At 42.6% G+C, this 21,207-nt stretch overlaps 1 protein-coding gene across 1 annotated transcript in view; it reads left to right on the top strand.

Moving 5' to 3' along the window:
• The window catches only part of si:dkeyp-73b11.8 (BPTI/Kunitz domain-containing protein), a 46,001-nt gene extending 43,194 nt beyond the window's left edge, over positions 1–2,807 (top strand). Inside the window, exon 6 of the mRNA XM_043680639.1 lies at positions 2,669–2,807. Within this exon, the coding sequence (XP_043536574.1) occupies positions 2,669–2,732 (64 nt within the window). The 3' untranslated portion in view covers positions 2,733–2,807. The remainder of the gene's footprint in view (positions 1–2,668) is intronic.
• The last annotated feature ends 18,400 nt before the right edge of the window (positions 2,808–21,207 follow it).

Below are 21,207 nucleotides of genomic sequence, written 5' to 3'. Positions count from 1 at the left end.
ACAAGTTTTTATGTCTTTTGCAAGTGTAATAAGCGGCTAATTTGAAGTCTTCATGTGAACTTGATTTTCTCTGAGACAGCCAGCATTAACTGCAGTTGCACAAAAACCCAGAGCTTGGGCCTGCCACAAAGGCAAGTAACTTCACTGAATGTGTACACAGGTCCTCCTTAGCTCACCAATGCTATCAATTAGAACATATCCCAGGAAATGGCCCATAACCATGGATTCAGGCCTCAAACCTGACTCACGTACTAATCGGCAAGGCAGATTAGATTACTTAACTCCAGCTCCTGAGGGAGCTGGATTCTCCACAAATAAAGGGTGATGGGATAATGGCCTCTGTGGAGTTATTTCAATGGTAACAAGAGTGGAATGTAGACATAGTTGTGTTGGTTGGGCAGTGCCCAGTGTGCCAACAAAGACAAAAATTACTGCCAGCAGCTCCCCAATTTGTGGGAATGGCTGGCTAAACCTGGACTTATAGATATAAATCAACTATGCCGATCCTTTCATGGTCTCAATGTTCTTAATCATTGTGGATACTCACTCAAAGTGGCTGGACATGCAGAGTTCAATTGTCAAACACGAGGATGATGATAAAAAAAACTGCATCCATCTTTTGCAACAGACAGATTCTTGGAAGTGGTAGTCACAGGTAACAGGCCATCGTTTGCCAAAAGGGAATTTGAGTATTTCCTGAAGTTGAATGATATGCATCAGAGAAGAACAACTCCATACCATCCATTATCCAATGGTCTGGCAGTAAGAGCAGTTCAAATTTTGAAGGCGAGCTCAAAGAAACAGCCAAAACCTTCACTAGATATTAAATTGGCCGGTTCCTATTTGATTATCGGACCACCCCTCATGCAACTACAGGGATAACTCCAGCAGAGTTGGTACTGGGGAGAAGAATCTGCACCAGGTTAAATCTCATCTTCCTGGACTTGGAGGGAGAGTGAAACGGCAATAGGAAGGCCAACACTGGACAGAAGACTCTGCTAAGCGAGAGAGACAGTTTAAATCCAAGGGGACGAAGGTTGGCGTAAGAACCACAGGAATGGCCCTGCATGAGTCAGAGGCATGGACGAAGCAAGATCAGGTCCTGTGACATATAAAGTTCAGGCAGTTCTGAATGAGCACATGGATGATATGAGAGCTGTAAACTCACAAATGATGCAGGAGCAAATTGTGTGTGGCTCCTTGAGTATTCCAGAACCCATAGGGTTGTCCCTGTCCATCAAGTGTTGAAGATACTTCAGAATCTGGTATGGACATGGCAGATGTGACCACTTTGACTCCTTTACTGGCTGAAGAAGAGAATGAATTTCTTCAGAGATGCTCTGGGAGCAAGAGACAAGCTACTGTTAGTTCCTCACCTGAATCAGAAGCAGAGTTGTAGGAAAGTGACCCAGTGATAAAACGCTCCAGGAGGAGGTGCAAAAAAAAAGAACCCGGCTTGAAGGGGTAGTGAGGAGGGTTGGCGGGGGGGGGTGGCCTCTGTGGAGTTATTTTAGTTATTTTCATTGTGCAAAATTGTACGGCATAGTTAACCTATATCGAACCTTGACCATACTCAGAGCTCAGTTAACCGGTCTGTTATGAGTTTCCTTTTATGAAAAGAGTGAAGAGCTTTGGAGAATGTGCAACAAAGATTTATCATGATAATTCTAGCACTGAATGATTATAAAAATCAGCAAAGACAGAATAAAGTAGCGCCTTTTGTTTAGTGAAGAAAAAACCGAGAGGTAAAAAATGATAAAGATCTTGGAAATGATAAATTGATTTGATGTTTGGGACACGGATATTTTCAGAGTTACTGACTATAAATATAAGGAGAATAACAGTAAACCCAACAGAAAATTCAGGAAAAATATCTTTACCTAGACAGTGGTCAGAATGTGGAACTCAATATTGGAAGAAGTGGTTGAGGTGATTAATTTAGCTGTATTTAGATAAACACACAAAGGAAGAAAAAAGGAGAGATATGCTGATATCCTGAGATGAGGGTGGTGAGAGCTTGGTGAGAGAGGATGTATGACTTAATGTGATCACGCTTATGTTTCTCCTGCAACACAAGAATCTAGGCTTCTTGGTATATCATGGTATTGAAGAATCCATGAGATATTTATTACAACTACCTATTATGTCAGACAACACATTCCTCAGGCACAAAGTGTCTGCGCTAATATTAAGCTATTATCTTACAAGGGACAGCATGCTTCCAGTCAAATGTTGTGCTTCAAGTGATCCGAGTTAAGATGGATCTTTATATCTTCAGTTCACATGCAATGATACAGTGATGTGATCATCAGCATGTCTCTTAAAGGCATACTAACCATGAGATTTAACACAACATAGCTCTTGTGAACCAGAAACAATATGCCAAAATCCTGTGCAATCTACAAAAAATGGAATTCAGTAAATTTTAGGGGTTCACACTAGCAGTGTTGAGTTTTGCCTTGATTGGATGGGGTGTGTATCAGGTGCTAACCCCTGGGTCTCTATGTTGTTTCCTCTCTCTTAGGCCTCTGGTTTTTCCTTGGCCTGGGAAGTCGAGGTTCTCCCCTGAATGGGAAGATCCATCTTGGAAACATGAGTTTGTTGAATTTGCTCTTGTTTGAATTCCTGGATCTACTTTCACTGATTTCAATTTCTCTGTTTTATTAAGGGTCAATAAGCCGGCAAGAAAATCTCATGAAGAGCCACTGAATAAAGGAATTGAAATGCGATAAAATGAAGGAAATAGATAATAAATCTAGCTCACTAATAAAGAATGTTTTTTGGAACACTTCAATATAATTAAGTTGTAGTTATTTTACTACATGTTCTATTCATTGATACACTTTGTCTGTGTTCTTCTTACCATCAATATTAAATGCAGAACCTATGAAGTCCAACCATAGTGAGTAGCTATTGAGTAGAGTTATTGTCTGGCCCTCAGGCTTGTTTTGGTTATAGAGAAATGTGTTGATCTTAACTCTCTGATACAGGGAACTAAGTCTGCAGCTCCCAGCAATTACCTCATTGCCTTGAGTATATCAGCAGAGTTTCAGTAACTCATCCCTGAGTTTAGAATTTAAGTGCTTTCACCCAGTTGTCTTCAGCTGCTTCATTAATGAAGCCCATCATAAAGTAGGAAGTGAGGACCTTTGCCAATGATTGAATAATGTTCAGCATCATTCATGACACCTCAGATATTGAAGCAGTCCATGTTCAAATGTAGCAAGACCTGAACAATATCCAGGGTTGGGCAAATGGCAAGTAACATTCACACCACGCAAGTGCCAAGCAATGACCATCTCCAGGTAATCTAACTACTAGTTGAAGCATCAATAACAAGCAGACAGAGTTTAAGGTAAGAAGCAGATGATTTTAAAGGAGATCTGAGGGGGGAAAAAATCCAGAGTGTTGTGGGTATCTACCTGAAAGGATAGTACAAGGTAGTACCCTGAGGATATTTAAGAACTTTTTAGATAAGCAATTGAAATGCCATAGCATGCAAGGCTATGAGTTAAGTGCTAGAAATATGATTAGAATAGATAGATATGAGATGACCAGCACTGACATGGTGGGCCAGTCTGTAACAACTCTATGACTAAGACTTGCTCTTTCAATTAACCACACTTTCTAAAAGTCACACACCACTGTTCACTATCTATCCAGGTTTAAAGAACCAATTCAAACCCAATTTAACCTTAATTAATATTTCCATCATCAGTTCCCTCATTCCATTCGACCTCAGGTATTCCTTCAGATCATATTAGGTGATAACATTAACATGGTTGAATCCCACAGCATCTACATTGTTGGGTTACTTTTGACCAGAAACTGAACTGGACTAGCCACAGAACTGCACTTTGGCTACAACAGCAGATCAGAGGCTAGGAATTCTGCTATGAATAACTTACTTCCTATCTCTCCAATGCTTTCTCACACTGTCCACGGCACAATTCAGGACTTGATGGAGCAATCCCTACTTGTTTGGATCATTGTAGCTCCAACAACACTCAAGAAGCTTGACACCATCCAGGACAAAGCAGACCATCGACAAAGCAGACCACCTGATTGTCACCCCATCCACTCTTCACCCGCTCCACTATTAATGCACAGTAGCAGCAGTGCGTCTGCAGCAACTCACCAAGACTCCTTCAATAGCAACTTCCAAGCTTGGAACCTCTACTATTTAAAACAGTAAAGGCAGCAGATACATGGAAACACCTCCGCCTGCAAATTTTCCTCCAAGCCACTACTATTCTGATTTGGAAATAAGTCTCAAGATCCATCCCTAACAGCATTGTGGGTGTCCTACTGCGCATGAGTTGCAGTGGTTCAGGCTCAGTGCCATCTCCTCCGGGACAACTAGGGATGGACAATAAATGCTAGTCTAGCTAGCAAAACCCAAATCATTTGAAAACAAACTCTCCTCCAATATTTTTCTCTCTGTCATCCAGCTGGGTGGGACTGCTCTCACCGGGTTCTGTTCTTTACTATTGAATTACTTGAGAGAATAACTTGCAATGGTTTCTCTTCCAGTTCCTATACCACTACTTTTGGCTTTCACCAAGGATCTGTCCTTGGCCCCATCTCATCAATATACTGTCCATCATCTAACAGCACAGTTCCCACATTCCCACCTCACCAGCTGTGTACTTGTACATGTACAAATAAGTTCAACAAGTACTACATACTTAATGATTAACAGTGGCATGTTGAGAATACTTTGATATAACACCAATTGATGATTGAGTTTTTTGAGGAAGTGACAAAGAGGATTGACAAAAGCAGAGCGGTGGACATTGTCTATATGGACTTCAGCTAGGCATTTGGGAAGGTTCTGCATGGTAAACTGATTAGCAACATTAGATCATATGGAACCCAGGAGAGCTAGCCATTTGGATATAAAATTGGCTTGAAGGTAGAAGACAGAGGATGGTGGTGGAAGGTTGCTATTTGGACTGGCGGCCTGTGACCAGCAGTGTGCCACTTCTGCTTTTCATCATTTATAGAAAATATTTGAATGTGAATACAAGTTAGCAAGTTTGCAGATGACACCAAAATTGGTGGTGTATTGGACTGCTAAGAAGGTTATCTCAGAATTAATTGGGAACTTGATCACATGGACCAATGGGCTGAGGATGGAGTTTAATTTAGATAAATGTGAGATGTTACATTTTGGTAAGGCAAATCATGGCAAGAATTGTATGCATAATGGTCCTGGGAGTGTTCCTGAACAAAGATGCTATAGGAAAGATGTTGTTAAACTTGAAAGGGATCAGAAAGGATTTATAAGGATGTTGCTACGGAGCTTTGGAGGCTGAGTGTGATCTTATAGAGGTTTGTAAATTCATTAGGCTGGTGGATAGGATGTATAATAACTTCCTGAGGTGTTTGCACTGTATTCTCAAGTAAAAAAAAGAATGAATCATTAAAATGACTGGAGAGTACATTTCCCAGGGTAGGGCAGCCCAAGGCTCGAGGGCATTGATTTAAGGTGAGAGGGGAAATATTTAAAATGGATCTAAGGGGCAACTTTTTCACTTGGGGGGTGGTGCATGTTTAGAATGAGCTGCCAGAGGAAATGGTGGAGACTGGCACAATTACAACATTAAAAAGGCATCTGGATGAATACATGAATAGGAACAGTTTAGAGGGATATGGGCCAAATGCTGGTAAATGGGACTAGATTGATTTAAGTTATCTGTAAGCATGGACAAGTTGGACTGAAGGGTCTGTTTCTATGCTGTCCAACTCTATGACTCTATGATTCTGTAATGCCTTTTGAGACTGTGACACCATTCGTGACTGGATTTCCACTTGTGCTTGAACTCACTTGATGCAGCCAACATGAACAGGCTACATGAACAGGCAGCGCAATCCTTTGGTGTTGCAGTAAGTGAGATAGTGCAGTAAGAGAGCTCAGGAAGCAGGATTGGTGAATAAAAGGAGCCTTTATTTGAAGATTGGTGGACTTGGTGCTGGCCAGTGAGTGGTTTCTAAGTGACTATGGGTGAAAATATTTGTTTCTGAGGCACAATTGGATGCAATTTCACTGATGGTATTAATGTACAACTGCAAGGATTCACTGGATCAAATGAATACAGGAAAGTTGGTGAATGAAGGAGGCAGTGAAGGTAGCAAGTCAGGAGATTGGGCACAGAACAGGAGAGGCAATGAGAGGTGGAAGTATACTGGAAAGAATAAGTGATTGGGAGAGACTGGTCTTGCAAAATTGAGCAGGACTGCAGTTGTCTGAAGGCTGGCCTGGAACCATATGTTCAGCAGCTGAAACAAAAGGAGCAGGATTACTAACATCATCTCAAAGTCAATCTCATGGGCAGGATTGATCACCAGTAGGCTGACATATCAGCATCAAGATAAACAGGTGTTCAACACCAGTGGTGAAATTAACACCAGTTAATCTTATTTCTTTTGTAATATCTGCCATTCAAGAGAAGATCTGACAATGAAGGATGGTTGAATGGTGAAGTTGCAACATTGAAGAGGAATGGAGAGATGCCCTGTTCAGTAGCATAAGCAACATCTGAGGTTGTTTCGCACTGTATTCTCAAGATTAAAGCAAATAGAGAATGAATCGTTAGAATGACTATAGAGAAAATATTAATTTCTTCAAAAGACTAACAAGACTGCAACTAGTCAATAAAAACCTTTTCAAACAATGCTGCCTTCACTGGGAGATTTCCAGTCAGATCTGGCAAGACTATGTCCGTTCTGCTGCAAAGAATTCTGGATGGAAAGATGATGTGAGATGAACTTCAGCAATAACATTTGCAATGTCTGACAGAATGTCTGGAATAGTAAATAAAAATGAAGCATTTTCTGGACTCGGACAGAAGTCTGAGAAATGAATATACTTATGTTTTGCTGAAGAACTTTTTTGCATGTGCAGAGTTTCCTGTATTGAACAATCTTGAACAATCTTGTCAGTTTGCCATTGATTGAAAAATCATTATGAGCACTTTGTGAAACCAATGCACGTGAACATCTGCCACTTCTTCAATAGACACATGCAAAGCTTCTTAAACAGCACTGCTAGTCACATAAACTGGCATCACCGAGAGGTCAGGTCCCAGTAATCACAGATTCATAGATTCATACAGTACAGAAAAGGCCCTTTGCCCTATTGAGTCTACACAGACGTAACTGCCATTAAAAGAGTGTGAATCCCAATTTTCTGCACTTGTTCTTTGTCGTTGAATGTTATTTTCTTCTTGAAATGATGGAACTGAGCATGACGGTGACATATTTTCAGGCTCCGCCCGAATTGGCTTCTTATTCAGTATCTCTGAAGGAAGAGTCTGTCATAATATGACTAGCTGATCAAACTTTTAATAAAAGCTGACAAAGTTCTTCCAACATACTGTTCAATCCACTCAGCATGGAGCTTCAGTAAATAGGGAAAGCTGTGGGAAATCTTCACCAAATGTTATTGAATCTTCCTTAGATGAAAGCTTATGTTCCTGGAGAAACCAAGGTAACTTCTCACAAGACAGAATGTAATCATCATCTAACCCAAGCAATTCCTCACAGAATGAAACATAGTCATCAAAGGATATCAGTACTTCACTGGCTAAACGGTAGCTTTGTGACATCCTGGATGGTGAATGGATTTTTCAATTCAGTGAAATTACAGGGTCATCTAGATATCCATTAAACTTATTTGTACTTTTCCACCAAACATTTCCTCTTTTACCTGGAATGTCTGGCACTAATCATGGAAAATCTAGTTGGACGCATGCTTAGTAATTCAACAAAGATTTATTCTTCTTCACTGAGAAATAAATAGTCTTATTGATAACTTTATCATTGTTGGTAAATATTGCTGAAAAGATTTTTTTGACTGAAAATGTGGATTCTGGATCTTGACTTTTGATCATCAAAAGGTGTAAAGTGTAATTCCACTCTGAGGTATCAGCCAGGCCAGTAATAGTTGGTCAAGATTTCTGACTTTTAAGGTTACAGACTAATAATCCTAATCCAAATGATCATCCTGCACTAACAATGTAAGGCCAACAATATCTATTCAGCCAAAGAAGTGTCTAATTTTCATATCATCTTTTTAGAGGTGATCTCACAAAACTGCTTAAAGTAACCAAATCTACCACATTGGACTCTGCCTGCTGAACAATCTGATGCTTGTGTTATCTTTTGGAATGTTTCTTGTTATAGTAGAAGGATGTCATTGTGCCGTGCCAATAATGGACTTGGATTGACACTCCAAACTTGGAGCCATACAGCCACACAGCTCAGAAACAAGCCTTTTGGGTAGCCATGTCTATTCTGACCAACAAACACCAAAGAGGCAAAAAGTTTTTAGTTTAGCAAGGCGTCCTGTGTCAGTGCAGATTTGGTGGGCTGAAGGGCCTCTTCCTGGGCTGTACTGTTTATTATTCTAAAATAATCCCATTTCTCTGCACCCAGTCCATAGCTTACTATGCCCTGGTATTTAAATGTGCATCAGATTCTTTTTAAATGTTGCGAGACTACATGTTTTCATCATCCTTTCAGGCAGCATGTTCCACATTTCCATCACCCTCTGGTTGAAAACATTTTTGCTCAGATTCCCTCTAAATCACTTATTCCTTACCTTAAACCCTGCCTCAGACACACCTGCCATAATTCTCACTGGATAAAGAGTGGAGCTGGAAAAAGCACAGCAGGTCAAGCAGCTTCAGAGGAGGAGGGGAGTCAATGTTTCATGTTGAAACCTTTCATCAGAACCCTGATGGAAGCTTCTGACCTGAAACATCACCTCCCTTCTTCCTCTTATGCTACTTAACCTGCTGTGCTTTTCCCAGCTCCACTCTTTATCTATTCTGATCTCTAGCATCTGCAGTTCTCATTATCTCCAGAAAATTATTCTCACTATCTACTCTATCTTTACCTCTCATAATTTTGTACACCTTAATTAGAATATCGCAACCACTTCTGCTTCAGGAAAAACAAACCTACCCTATCCAGTATCTACTCATAAGTGAGATTTTCCATCCCAGGCCATATCCTGATGAATCTCCAGTGCAGTCACATTCTACCAATAAGGTAAAAACAATGACTGCAGATGCTGGAAACCAGATTCTGGATCAGTGGTGCTGGAAGAGCACAGCAATTCAGGCAGCATCCGAGGACAGGCAAAATCGACGTTTCGGGCAAAAGCCCTTCATCAGGAATAAAGGCAGAGAGCCTGAAGCGTGGAGAGATAAGCTAGGGGAGGGGGGGGGTGGGGAGAGAGTAGCATAGAGTACAATAGGTCAGTGGGGAAGGAGATATACACGCCGTGACTCCACATTGATGCCCTGGGGTTGAAGTGTTCCGAGGTGGAAGATGAGGCGTTTTTCTTCCATGCGTCTGGTGGCGAGGGAGCGGCGGTGGAGGAGGCCCAGGACCTCCGTGTCCTCGGCAGAGTGGGAGGGGGAGTTGAAATGTTGAGCCACGGGGCGATTTGGTTGATTGGTGCTGGTGTCTCGGAGATATTCCCTAAAGCGCTCTGCTAGGAGGCAACACGATCCCCTGACTTGTCCGGACTTGTCCGACCTGCCCAGCTCCTTTTCCACCTATCCACTCCACCCTCTCCTCCCTGACCTATCACCTTCATCTCCTTCCCCACTGACCTATTGTACTCTATGCTACTCTATCCCCATCCCCACCCTCCTCTAGCTTATCTCTCCACGCTTCAGGCTCTCTGCCTTTATTCCTGATGAAGGGCTTTTGCCCGAAACGTCGATTTTGCCTGTCCTCGGATGCTGCCTGAATTGCTGTGCTCTTCCAGCACCACTGATCCGCATTCTACCAATAGTTTGGTAATCAGAAATGCACACACTATTCTATCTGTGGTCTAGGCATTGCTCTATAAAGTTGCAACAAGACTTCCTTGCTCCAATAGTCTATGCCTTTGTGAACGAAGACAAGCCACTGATCTTTCCTATTCTGTCTACCTGTGCTGATACCTTCATGGATCTATAGACTTGTACACCAAGGCCCTTTTGTTCCTCAGTACTCCCTCAAGACTTACTATTCATTTTAGTTATCCTTCTCTTATTAGACATCCCAAAAATATAACCTCACACTTACCTGGGTTAAATTCCATCTGCCGCTTCCCTGCCCAATTTGCCTCCTGATCAATATCAGACTATAGCCTGAGACCATGCTTCACAATCAACAACACAGACAAATTTCTGTCATCTACAGACTTTCTACATATTGGTGCCCACAGCAAACTTCATTTTTCAGACAGGAAAAATTAAAGGGCAATTTGCTCACCATCACTTCTCTCAACCTTCCCGCTGTTGACAAATGATTAGGCTATCTGCCAGCCAGTGCTGGATTACCAGATTCTTTCTCAAATTAAATATTGAAAAGGTGGAAACAATTTTTTCAGTCCCCCATTCCCTTGCTACCAATTCCATCTCGTTTCCTGACAACTACTTGAAAGTAACTAATCCGTACCATCTGACACCAATGTGGTGTCGTATTTGATCCTGAGATGGTATCACTTGGATCATCTATTTTCCACCTCTATAATGTTAACAACGTTGTATCTGTCTATTCAAAACAAACCAATGAACTTATTATGCAAATCAGTACAAAAGGGTATGTTTAGTTGCCATTACAGAAACATGGTTGCAGGGTGATGGTGACTGGAAATTAAATATCCAAGGGTATCAGGTAATTAGGAAGGATAGGCAGGAGGGTAAGGGAGGTGTGCTTATGTTCTTAATTAAGGATGAAATTAGGGCAATAGAGAGAGCTGATATAAGATCTAAGGAGCAAAATGTTGAATCCATTTGGGTAGAGATCAGGAATAGTAAGGGGAAGAAGTCACAGGTCGGAGTAGTCTGTAGGTCACCCAATAATAATGCTACTGTGGCTCAGGAGATCAATCAAGAAATATCTGATGCATATCTGAAATATCTGGAACAGCAGTAGTCATGGGGGTCTTTAACATACACATTGATTGGCTGAATCAAGTCAGTAGAGGCAGTCTTGAAGAGAAGTTCATAGATAACTTTCTTGAGCAGCATGTTACTGAACCTACAAGGGAGCATGCAATCTTAGATCTGGTCCTGTGTAATGAGACAGGTACAATTAATGATCTCGTAGAAATAGCATAATCTAAAACCAGGCAGTCATGCTTAAACAAGGGATACTATAATGGGATGAGGAAGGAGTTGGCTAAATTAGAGTGGGAACACAAGTTATGTGGTGGAACAGTGGAGGACTTTCAAAGAGGATTTTTCACAACACTCAAGCCAAGTATATTCTGGTCAAAAACAAGAATAGCAATGGTAAGTAGAGCCAGCCTGGGATAACCAAGGTAATAAAGGAAGGCATCCACTTGAAAGGTCAGGCTTACAAAGTAGCCAAAAGTAGTGGGAAACAGGAAGATTGGGAAAACTTTAGAAAGCAACAAAGAACTACGAAGCAAGGAATAAACATAGGAAAGATAGGTTATGAATGCAAATGAGCTAAAGTGGATATAGGTCCCTTGCAGGATGAGAAAGGGGAATTAATATTGGGTAATGCTGAAATGGCTGAGGCCTTAAATAACTATTTTGTCAGTCTTCGCAGTGGAAGATGTGTCTAATATGCCAAAAATTATGTGAAGGATACAATGGGTTATCATTGTAACCTCAATTCAATTGTTATCATTAAAGGAGTAATGTTGAGAAAATTTGAGGATCTAAAGGTAGATAAGTCCCCTGGTCCTGATGGAATGCATCCCAGGGTGCTGAAAGAAATGGTGAAAGTTATAGTACATGCGTTAGTGTTAATTTACCAAAGTTCACTGGACTCTGGGCACAAATTTGATTGAGTGTTTTGAAGAAGTTACAAAGAGGATTGATGAGGGTAGAGTGGTAGATGTAATCTATATGGACTTCAGTCAGGCGTTCGACAAGGTTCCCCATGGGAGACTGATTAGCAAGGTTAGATCTCACAGAATACAGGGAGAACTAGCCATTTGGATACAGAACTGGCACAAAGGTAGTGGTGGTAGAGGGTTGTTTTTCCGACTGGAGGCCTGTGACCAGTGGAGTACCACAAGGATCGGTGTTGGGTCCTCTACATTTTGTCATTTACATAAATCATTTGGATGTGAGCATAAGAGGTAGAGTTAGTAAGTTTGCAGATGACACCAAAATTGGAGGTGTAGTGGACAGCGAAGAGGGTTACCTCAGATTACAACATGATCTTGACCAGATGGGCCAATGGGCTGAGAGGTGGCAAATGGAGTTCAATTCAGATAAATGCGAGGTGCTGCATTTTGGGAAAGCAAATCTTAGCAGGACTGATACACTTAATGGTAAGGTCCTAGGGAGTGTGGCTGAACAAAGAGACCTTGGAGTGCAGGTTCATAGCTCCTTGAAAGTGGAGTCATAGGATAGTGAAGAAGGTGTTTGGTATGCTTTCCTTTATTGGTCAGAGTATTGAGTACAGGAGTTGGGAGGTCATGTAGCGGCTGTACAGGACATTGGTTTGGCCATTGTTGGAATATTGCATGCAATTCTGATTTCCTTCCTATCGGAAAAATGTTGTGAAACTTGAAAGGGTTCAGAAAAGATTTAAAAGGATGTTGCCAGGGTTGGAGAATTTGAGCTATAAGGAGAGTCTGAACAGGCTGGGGGTGTTTACCCTGGAGAGTCGGAGGCTGAGGGGTGACCTTAGAGAGGTTTACAAAATTATAAGGGGCATGGATAGGGTAAATAGGCAAACTCTTTTCCCTGGGGTCGAGGAGTCCAGAACTAGAGGGCATAGGTTTAGGGTGAGGGGGGAAAGATATAAAAGAGACCTAAGGGACAACTTTTTCACACAGAGGGTGGGACGTATATGGAATGAGCTGCCAGAGGAAGTGGTAGAGGCTGGTACAATTGCCACATTTAAAAGGCATTTGGATGGGTATATGAATAGGAAGTGTTTGGAGGGATATGGCCCGGGTGCTGGCAGGTGTGACGAGATTGGGTTGGGATATCTGGTCGGTATGGACAGGTTGGACTGAAGGGTCTGTTTCCATGCTGTCCATCTTTATGACTCTATGACTATGACTTGGAACAAAACTCTCTCTCGTATACAGTGTAACAAACAGCAAAGCACAGATACAGAATACAAAACCACTTGCTGCCTCACAGCGCCAGAGATCCGGGTTCAATTCCCGACTCAGGCGACTGACTGTGTGGAGTTTGCACATTCTCCCCGTGTCTGCGTGGGTTTCCTCCGGGTGCTCCGGTTTCCTCCCACAGTCCAAAGATGTGCAGGTCAGGTGAATTGGCCCTGCCAAATTGCACGTAGTGTTAGGTAAGGGGTAAATGTAGGGGTATGGGTGGGTTGCGCTTCGGCGGGGCGGTGTGGACTTGTTGGGCCGAAGGGCCTGTTTCCACACTGTAACTAATCTAATCTAATCTAATCTAATCTAATCTAATCTAATCTAATCTTGCCTGTACAGAAAACAAATCTGGATTCACAGGATTCATTCAAGGTCATGCAACTTGTCGAGTATCAACAACAATTTTAGCCCCTTCAGGCCATCCTAGTCAATCTATTGTCTCATGCAGCTGTTGAATATCATCATTACGTTTTGCCCTTCGGCTTATCCTTATACAGAGCTGTGTTCCCAAAAGATCAGTTTCTGCCTCAGCTTTTTCCGCCCAAGATCTTACACATGCTCAAACCATATTCCTAGCACTTTCAGGTAATCTGTCCTGATGGTGAAGGAGATAAAGGATTGGTCAGCCCAGTTTCCTTGCTCATGCCTTGATTTACCTTGGCTCCCAAGACCAGTTTGAGCTGGTTGTGGATGATCATGAGTCTGTGCATTGAGCAGATCGGAGCAGAGAACAGCGATGTCATCCGTGTCCTCTGCTGCCCGATATAGCTGCCCCTCTCAGGCTCACATCCTTCCTGATGGACTCAGCTAAAAGGCTGTATGCATCACACAAACAAGGCAGTAGAGAGTGGGACGTCCAGCCTGACTCCAGAGCTAATCGGGAAGCTTTCTGACCTATTGATCGAGGCTGTTGGATCCAATTGCATATTCCTTCCCCCAAAGCTCATTTTGAACAGCACGTCCTCAAGGTATGTGATATCCTATCAAAGGCCTTCTCCTGGTTCAGGTTGATGAGACAGGTGACTACCCACTCTCAGATATCGTCCTGCCCAGCAGAGCACAAGTTTGATCTGGGTGATTCACCGATCCCAGGGCAGACCTGACCGGGTTGGCAATGATTGTGTAGTCTCCATTCAGCAGTGAAATTGGTCATCAATTTCTAATTTCCTCCCTCTCCCCCTTTCACGTGTAAATGAGGCTAATGATAATCCTTGTGGATTTGCTCGTGGTACCTGCTAGAAGCATAATTTCATCCACCTCCAGCAGGTCCTGGCCAACCTAATCCCACAGAGCCGATTACAACTTGGCAGATAAGCCTTCATTTCTGAGAGTTTTATTCTTTCCTAAGGATATGAGTGCCTTGGTCAGCGCATCCAGAGATAATGGCTGGTCCAAATGTTTCAGCATGCTATCACCTAAGACCTCAGTGAGAGAGGACAGGATCAACTGGGAAACCATGCTGTCTGTGGGCTTTGTGTCATATAAACTGGCAAAGAACAATTTGTTGATCCTCAGGATGTCACACTGAGATGACGTTACAGAGCCATCTTCCCCTGTCAGGCTGCTGAGCACAGAGCTCTCCTTGTGCACCTTCTAGAAGTAGAAATTCAGGCATGTCTCATCCTGCTTCACAGTGTTGACCCTGGACTGAAAGATGATCTTGGAGGCCTCTAAGGCAAAGAGCCCTTCACCTCCTGGAGACCCTCCATGAGATCAACCTCCATCATTTGCAGTAGGAGTAGGTTCTGCATACTTTTCTCAATTTTGAATGGTTTCCCCCATCTCTCTCTCACCTTTTGAACACCTTTGAGTATAAAGAACTTGTTCATTTTCGCCTTGACTGTTTCCCACCACTCCGATGGAGACTTAGAGAGGGGCTTCACTGTTCTTCAACCTGTGAAATCCCTTTTGAGCTTCCCAATGTTTTCTGGGGTCAACAGTTCCGCATTCAGCTTCCAAATTCCCCTGCAGTCCTTTTGGTCATTCTGTATGCAATAGTTGGTCAGCAGGAGGCAGTGGTCAGAGAAGAACACTGGCTTCTTGTTGGTGGATCTGACCGAGAACATGCAGGACACAAACAGGAATCTATCCTTGAACGGATAGACCCGTCTGGCCGCGGCCAAGTGTGTGCCTTGATTTGGTGCCACTGGTGCAGGGACAAAGCAATGTCCAGTTTGGAGTCTGACAGAGGGAATGTTCTGTCCTACTCCTGATTTGAAGTGTCCCTGCTCCTGGTTGCTCAGAGTTGTGGTGTAGTGGCTAACCCCTGGTCCCTGATGGCTGGAAGTTGGGCTTCACTGGGTCCCACATAATGTATGGCATTTCCAGGTTGTGGGGTGCTCCTCTCCTTCTCCCCCATGGTGCCATGCTTTTCTTTTCCATTGGTGGTCATCTCTCTGCTCACCTTTGTCGTCAGAGGAGCTGCTGTTGTGTCCTTTATACAGCTGCCTCTTTTGCTGCTGGACCAAGGGGGCTCAATGTGTTCTCCTTTTGTGGTTGTTTCTCACAAGTCTCCACTCCCCCACCTCCTTTGTATCTTCCTCTCCATTAACTCTGTCTGTTCACAAGGAGGTTGGATCAGTTGCTGAGCCTCTGTGCTGGTTACTTTTTATTCCTCTCTGGCCTGTCCCTCCTTCTGGGAGTCCCTTTTTTTGGTATTCTTGCTGGAGAGTGACACTTTACTGTCCTTTGGGAGTCGTTGGCTCCTGTTGCCACTTCCAACCATCTGAGTGTATGTGGCGCCACTGCCCACCATCCCCCCATCCACTCCCATATTGGGCAAGCCTTGTACAAGTGGCCTTCTTCCCCACACAGGCTGCAGCTCTTGGACTCCTTTCATTCAGGTCACCCGCCTGTTTGCAGTTCCTGCAAAGGATCATTTTGCAGTCTGCTGCCATGTGCCCTGACCTCCTGCATGTTCGGTACACTCCAGGCAGCCCCACATAAGTCTGGAAGCCTCATCATACTCCAATTGCAAAACTCAAGGGTGGTGGAGGATTCTTCCACAGACAGAGTCACCTTGACCTGCTGCTTGCTGGTCCAGATCTCAAAGGGGTCCATTACATTGGTGCTGCCTCTTTCAAGCTGTGTGGACCTTCTCAGGAAATCTGCTGCTGGAATGTGAGGGTTGTACATATGGAATGTAACAACCCGCTTCCTCTGTGCAGGAAGAATGAACAATGCTGCCATGGATAAGACAGAGTGGGGACCCTCAGCTCCTTTCTCCAAAAATACCAAGGAGACACTCACATTGCTTCACCTTCCTGAAAGTCATGTTGAAGTAACCCCCGCTGGGGAAATCCCACTAACAGAAAATATCTGCTATCCAGGAGGACTCTCCTTACAAAGAAGGTCTGATCAACCAGAGATCCTTTCTCCACTTTCTGCAGTCACCCTGATTGTATTGCAAACTCCTGGCCTGGGTATGGATACTAGCAGAGGCCATAGCTCTGGTTGACACGTCGCTGAATTGACATTAGGCCAAAGCCAGCATAAGGATCCATCAATTTCAGCTTGGCTCAACCAATGATCCTCCAAGTTCTTCCCACAATTCAGCAATGGTTTCAAGATCTTCTATGATGAAGGTTCTCTGCTAAGACTCTGTATTTCTGTTCTGTCAACTGGGACAGAAACAGCAGATGGAGTAAACAGATAATCTCTAATAGAGTACCATAGTACAGTAGGGGGTAAAAGGTTATGAAACACAGTCATTTGTGACTGTAGAGAAATAAACGATTGCAGTTTAAGTACAGATCTTTACACCCAAAGAGGGTATGTCCTTTTGAACTTCAGGAATCCAAACAAGTTTCTTTTAATGACTTGGTAAAACTGTAGAGTGATTGAATTTCACCCTCGCAGTGGTTTTCAAATAAATATTGTCTTAATAAGTGAAGAAAATTAGTATTAAAGGTGTTTAGAGTAAAGACAGTAAGGTTTAACTAAGAATTAACCAACTTACAACATGCAAATAGCAGAGTTTGTAAAGTGTAGTAGCATGACAGAGAGACTGTTTAACCTCCCCAGTTTGAGTGAGAGACAGAGAGAAGCTGCCCCCAATTTGTCAGCCTTATCACAGAATTGTTGTAACTTTATATCGGAGCTGATCTTAAATGACTATAACTATTATGAGAAACTAACATCCTTTCTAATTTTCTGAACTCAGGTGATAGGAACATAAACTGTAACACAGAATTTGGAAAAGTCCTTAGTGATAAGTAAGTATCTGGTTACTGTGACACAGCTGGCAAATATCTGAGAAGGAGTATAACTATCAGTATTGGAATGTGATTGCATGAGATACATTCTAAGATCCAAAGGCAGATGATAAAGTTTCTGGTAAAAATCATGAGATCATGGGAGGACCTATGGCTGACTATTGAGTTGTCCATCATTGATTGTGTATTTACAGGATTGGATTTGTAGGTTGCAGTGCCATGGCTAACATAGATATCAATGTTGCATGTAATTGACATAAAGCAAAATGTATAAAAATGCTGTATTTAGCTGGGAAAGGCAGAATGTCCTAGCGAGGACCTCTCCCACGCTGCATTGATTAGAAACTCTGAATAAAGGCTGATTTTGCTGCTAAACACAGGACTCAAAACTCCTTTTTGATATCTTCTTCCAACAACATTACAGACCAAATTGTGATAGGTGCTGCTAATGTGTTGTCTGATTTATTACAGTCCAAAGAAGTCCATATTCTAGACAGACCCATTCAGACAGTGAATTAAACACAGGTCCAGAAGCAACACAGATCAGTCCTAATAGGAGAACAAACTTTGTGCAGGAGACCTTCAGAGTCAATTCTATTTCTTAAAGTAGAGCACAACAAATGACACACTTAATAAACCAGTGCAATGGGCAGGACAGATGCTAGACATTAGAATTTCTTACTGTGGAGCAAAGAATCTTCACAGGCTCAAATGGTGCCCAACTTTTAAAAACAAATTATTTTACTGAAAATGTGCGGAAGCAGGATGCAGCCAGAGAAACGTGAAACCCAAAAAAAACTCTCACAAGAATAAACCAGGTGGACAGTCATCAGTAGAATATTGTTATGGACCAGGCTAGACCCCCTCAAAATATTTTAAGAAGGTAGCCCAGACCCAAACTTTTATTTTTTAAAGGCAAACGTAGAGTGGATTTTCCGGGAGCAACGCAGCTGGTCAAAGCATCCGGCTTCAAGCAAAACAGAGTGTACTTACACACGATGGTTGGAATATGAACAGAAGTAAATCGAATTTAGAATAAACTCGAACCAACTCGAAATTGCTAACTTAACGAAGCTGTTCCAAATCTCACAATACCCCTAAATTCTAACTCAGGTTATTACAGGCACGAGTGATTTCAGAGAGTAAGTTCAGGTAAGATCTCTGTTGAATCATGGAACCTCTTTTCACTGTAGCTGCTTCTCTGCTACTAGTAGCTTCTGGCTGCTTGCGAAAGCTAAACCAAACTAAAATTAATGAACTGGGAAAACTGGCCACTCCCCTTTCATTGTATGACTGTTTAAAAAAAACCTAAAGTCCTCCTCTGATTGTTGACTTGGGCAGTGTCTGTGAGCCAATTTGGCATTACTGATTTTATAACCCCTCTTGAAAAAAAAAGGACAACATAACCTTGTTAAAGGGGCATCATTGTCACACCTTCCCATTTAAAAAAAAACCATCAATAGACAAAGACAGCTTCATTTTAAAACCCCTTAGTCGTACACTGTTAGTACGCTACAGTACATATACGTTATATTGACTATGAATATGTAAACATGCACTACTGTGTTCCAGTTCAGTCTGTTTACTCCTGCCACTGAACACCTCCATTTTTTATCCAAGTCTCAACAATGTGTCGGCAATCACATTTTCTCACGCTGTCACATGTACAAGCTGCAATAACAGGCTCAATCTAACAGCCTGGAATTTTTGTCCTTAAATTTCTCGAAAAACTTTAATGGGTTATGATCAGTATATATGATTGTCTCAGACACATTACTGGTAACATAAACAAATGTCGTAATGCCAACACCAAGCTCAAAGTCTCCTTTTCAATTGTTGAATATTTCTGCTGATGAATTTCTTCAAGAAGTACCTAACAGGTCTTTCAATCTTCTCGTCTTCCTGTAAGAGTACAACACCAAAACCCACATTACTCACATGGATTACCACCTTGAGTGGCCACAGTGTGGCCAATACTGGGGTAGTGGTTAACATGGTTTTCAGGCTGTCAAATATCTTCTGACAGTCTGCCGCCCACTGAAACGTCTTACATTTCTTTCGTAATTCAGTGAGTGGAGCAGCCACACCGCTAAACTTTGATATGAATTTCCAGTAAAACGCACTCAATCCCAGGAACCCAGGAACTCTTTTCATCAATGGTGGGGGAAACTCCCAATAACCTTTGTTTTTATATTCCATGGGCCCATCTGTCCATGTCCGAGAATATAGCCCAGGAAGGTGACTTGGGCTTTGGCAAATTCACTCATCCAGATTTATCACCAAACCTGCCTCCCAAAGCTGAATGAATAATTCTGATAAATACTGCAAATGTTCCTTCCATGTGAGACTAAAAATTGCCAGTTTATAAATGTAAACCACACAATTGGTTAATTGGAAAATGACTTTATTGGTTAGTCTTTGAAATGTGGCTGGCAGATTTTTTATACTAAATAGCATGACTTTAAAATGATACAGTCCATTTGGTATTATGAAAGCTGAAATTGTCTTTGAGCTTTTGGATAAGGGTACCTACCAGTATCCTCTGATTAAGTCCAACTTAGAAATATATGTTGCTTGTCCCATCTTTTCAATACAGTCTTCCAACCGGGGAATCAGATATGAATCGCACATTGTAACTGCACTGACTTTGCGATAGTCCACACATCACCACTGGTTACCATCTGGTTTTGGCACCATTCCCATGGGTGAGCTTCAGTCACTTCAATTATGTCAGCTTTTGATAACTGGGGGCTGCCGAGAAGGTGAATCACTGAGTTAAGAACTTACCTTGAGTGTCAGGGTCCTCCATTTTTGTTTAGCAGCAGAAAGAGCGAGAGCAATGACCAGGCGGCTGCTGGGAAGGTGAGTTACAGATTTACGAACTTACCTCATGAATAGGCGAGCGCACGCTGAGCAAGAGTGGACACGGGACTGCTGAGTAAGTGAAGTAACATACTTTCTCCCCATCCCCACCCCTCTCTCATTTATCTCTCCACTCTGCAGGCACCCTGCCTCTATACCTGATGAAGGGCTTTTGCCCGAAACGTCAATTTTCCTGCTCCTCGGAAGCTGCTTGACCTGCTGTGCTTTTCCAGCACCACTCCAATCTAGACATATTTGGGCCTGACCGGAAACACTACTTAGGTAGTGCCTCCCACCTATCCATCTCCTCTAACCAAAAAAAAACGTTCTGTGCACTGGATTGGTAAGGGTTTTTGTTTCTTTCTCTTTATTTTTAAAATATTCTCTTCGGGAATTTAGAATAGTAAGAATGGAGGTTAGGGCAGTTGAATGTTTCTCCTGCAGAATGTGGGAGGTAAGGATCATCACTCATGTCCCTGTTGATTTCATCAGCGGGAAGTGCACCCAATTTGAAAACTGTGTTCAGGGATAGTGCACGAGGGAGGATTTCAGATACCTGGATAATTGGGGCTCATTCTGGTATGGGTGGGACCTCTACAAACAAGATGGTCCATACCTGACCAGAGGGGTACCAATATCTTTGGGGGGGGGCGGAATTTGATAATGCTCTTCGGGAGGTTTTAAGCTAATTCAGTAAGGTAATGGGAACCTAAATTGTAACTCCAGTGTCCAGGACGTTGAGAGTAGTGAGGTCAGAAATATGGTTTCAAGATCGCAAAAGGGCACTGGCAAGCAAGAAGATGGTTTGAATTGTGTCTACTTCAATGCCAGGAGCATTTGGAATAAGGTGGGTGAACTTGCAGGTGGGTTGGTATCTGGGACTTCGATGTGGCCATTTCGGAGATATGGATAGAGCAGGGACAGGAATGGTTGTTGTGAAAGAAGTAAGACAGACGGGGAGAGAGAGATGGATTGAGGGAGAGCGAGAGTGGTGGGAGGGAGAAACAGGCAGGGAGA

Source organism: Chiloscyllium plagiosum, chromosome 40, assembly GCF_004010195.1.
Source record: "Chiloscyllium plagiosum isolate BGI_BamShark_2017 chromosome 40, ASM401019v2, whole genome shotgun sequence".
Lineage (NCBI taxonomy): Eukaryota > Metazoa > Chordata > Chondrichthyes > Orectolobiformes > Hemiscylliidae > Chiloscyllium > Chiloscyllium plagiosum.
The sequence above is the reverse complement of the archived record's forward strand: the minus strand, read 5'-3'. Positions and strand labels throughout refer to the sequence as shown.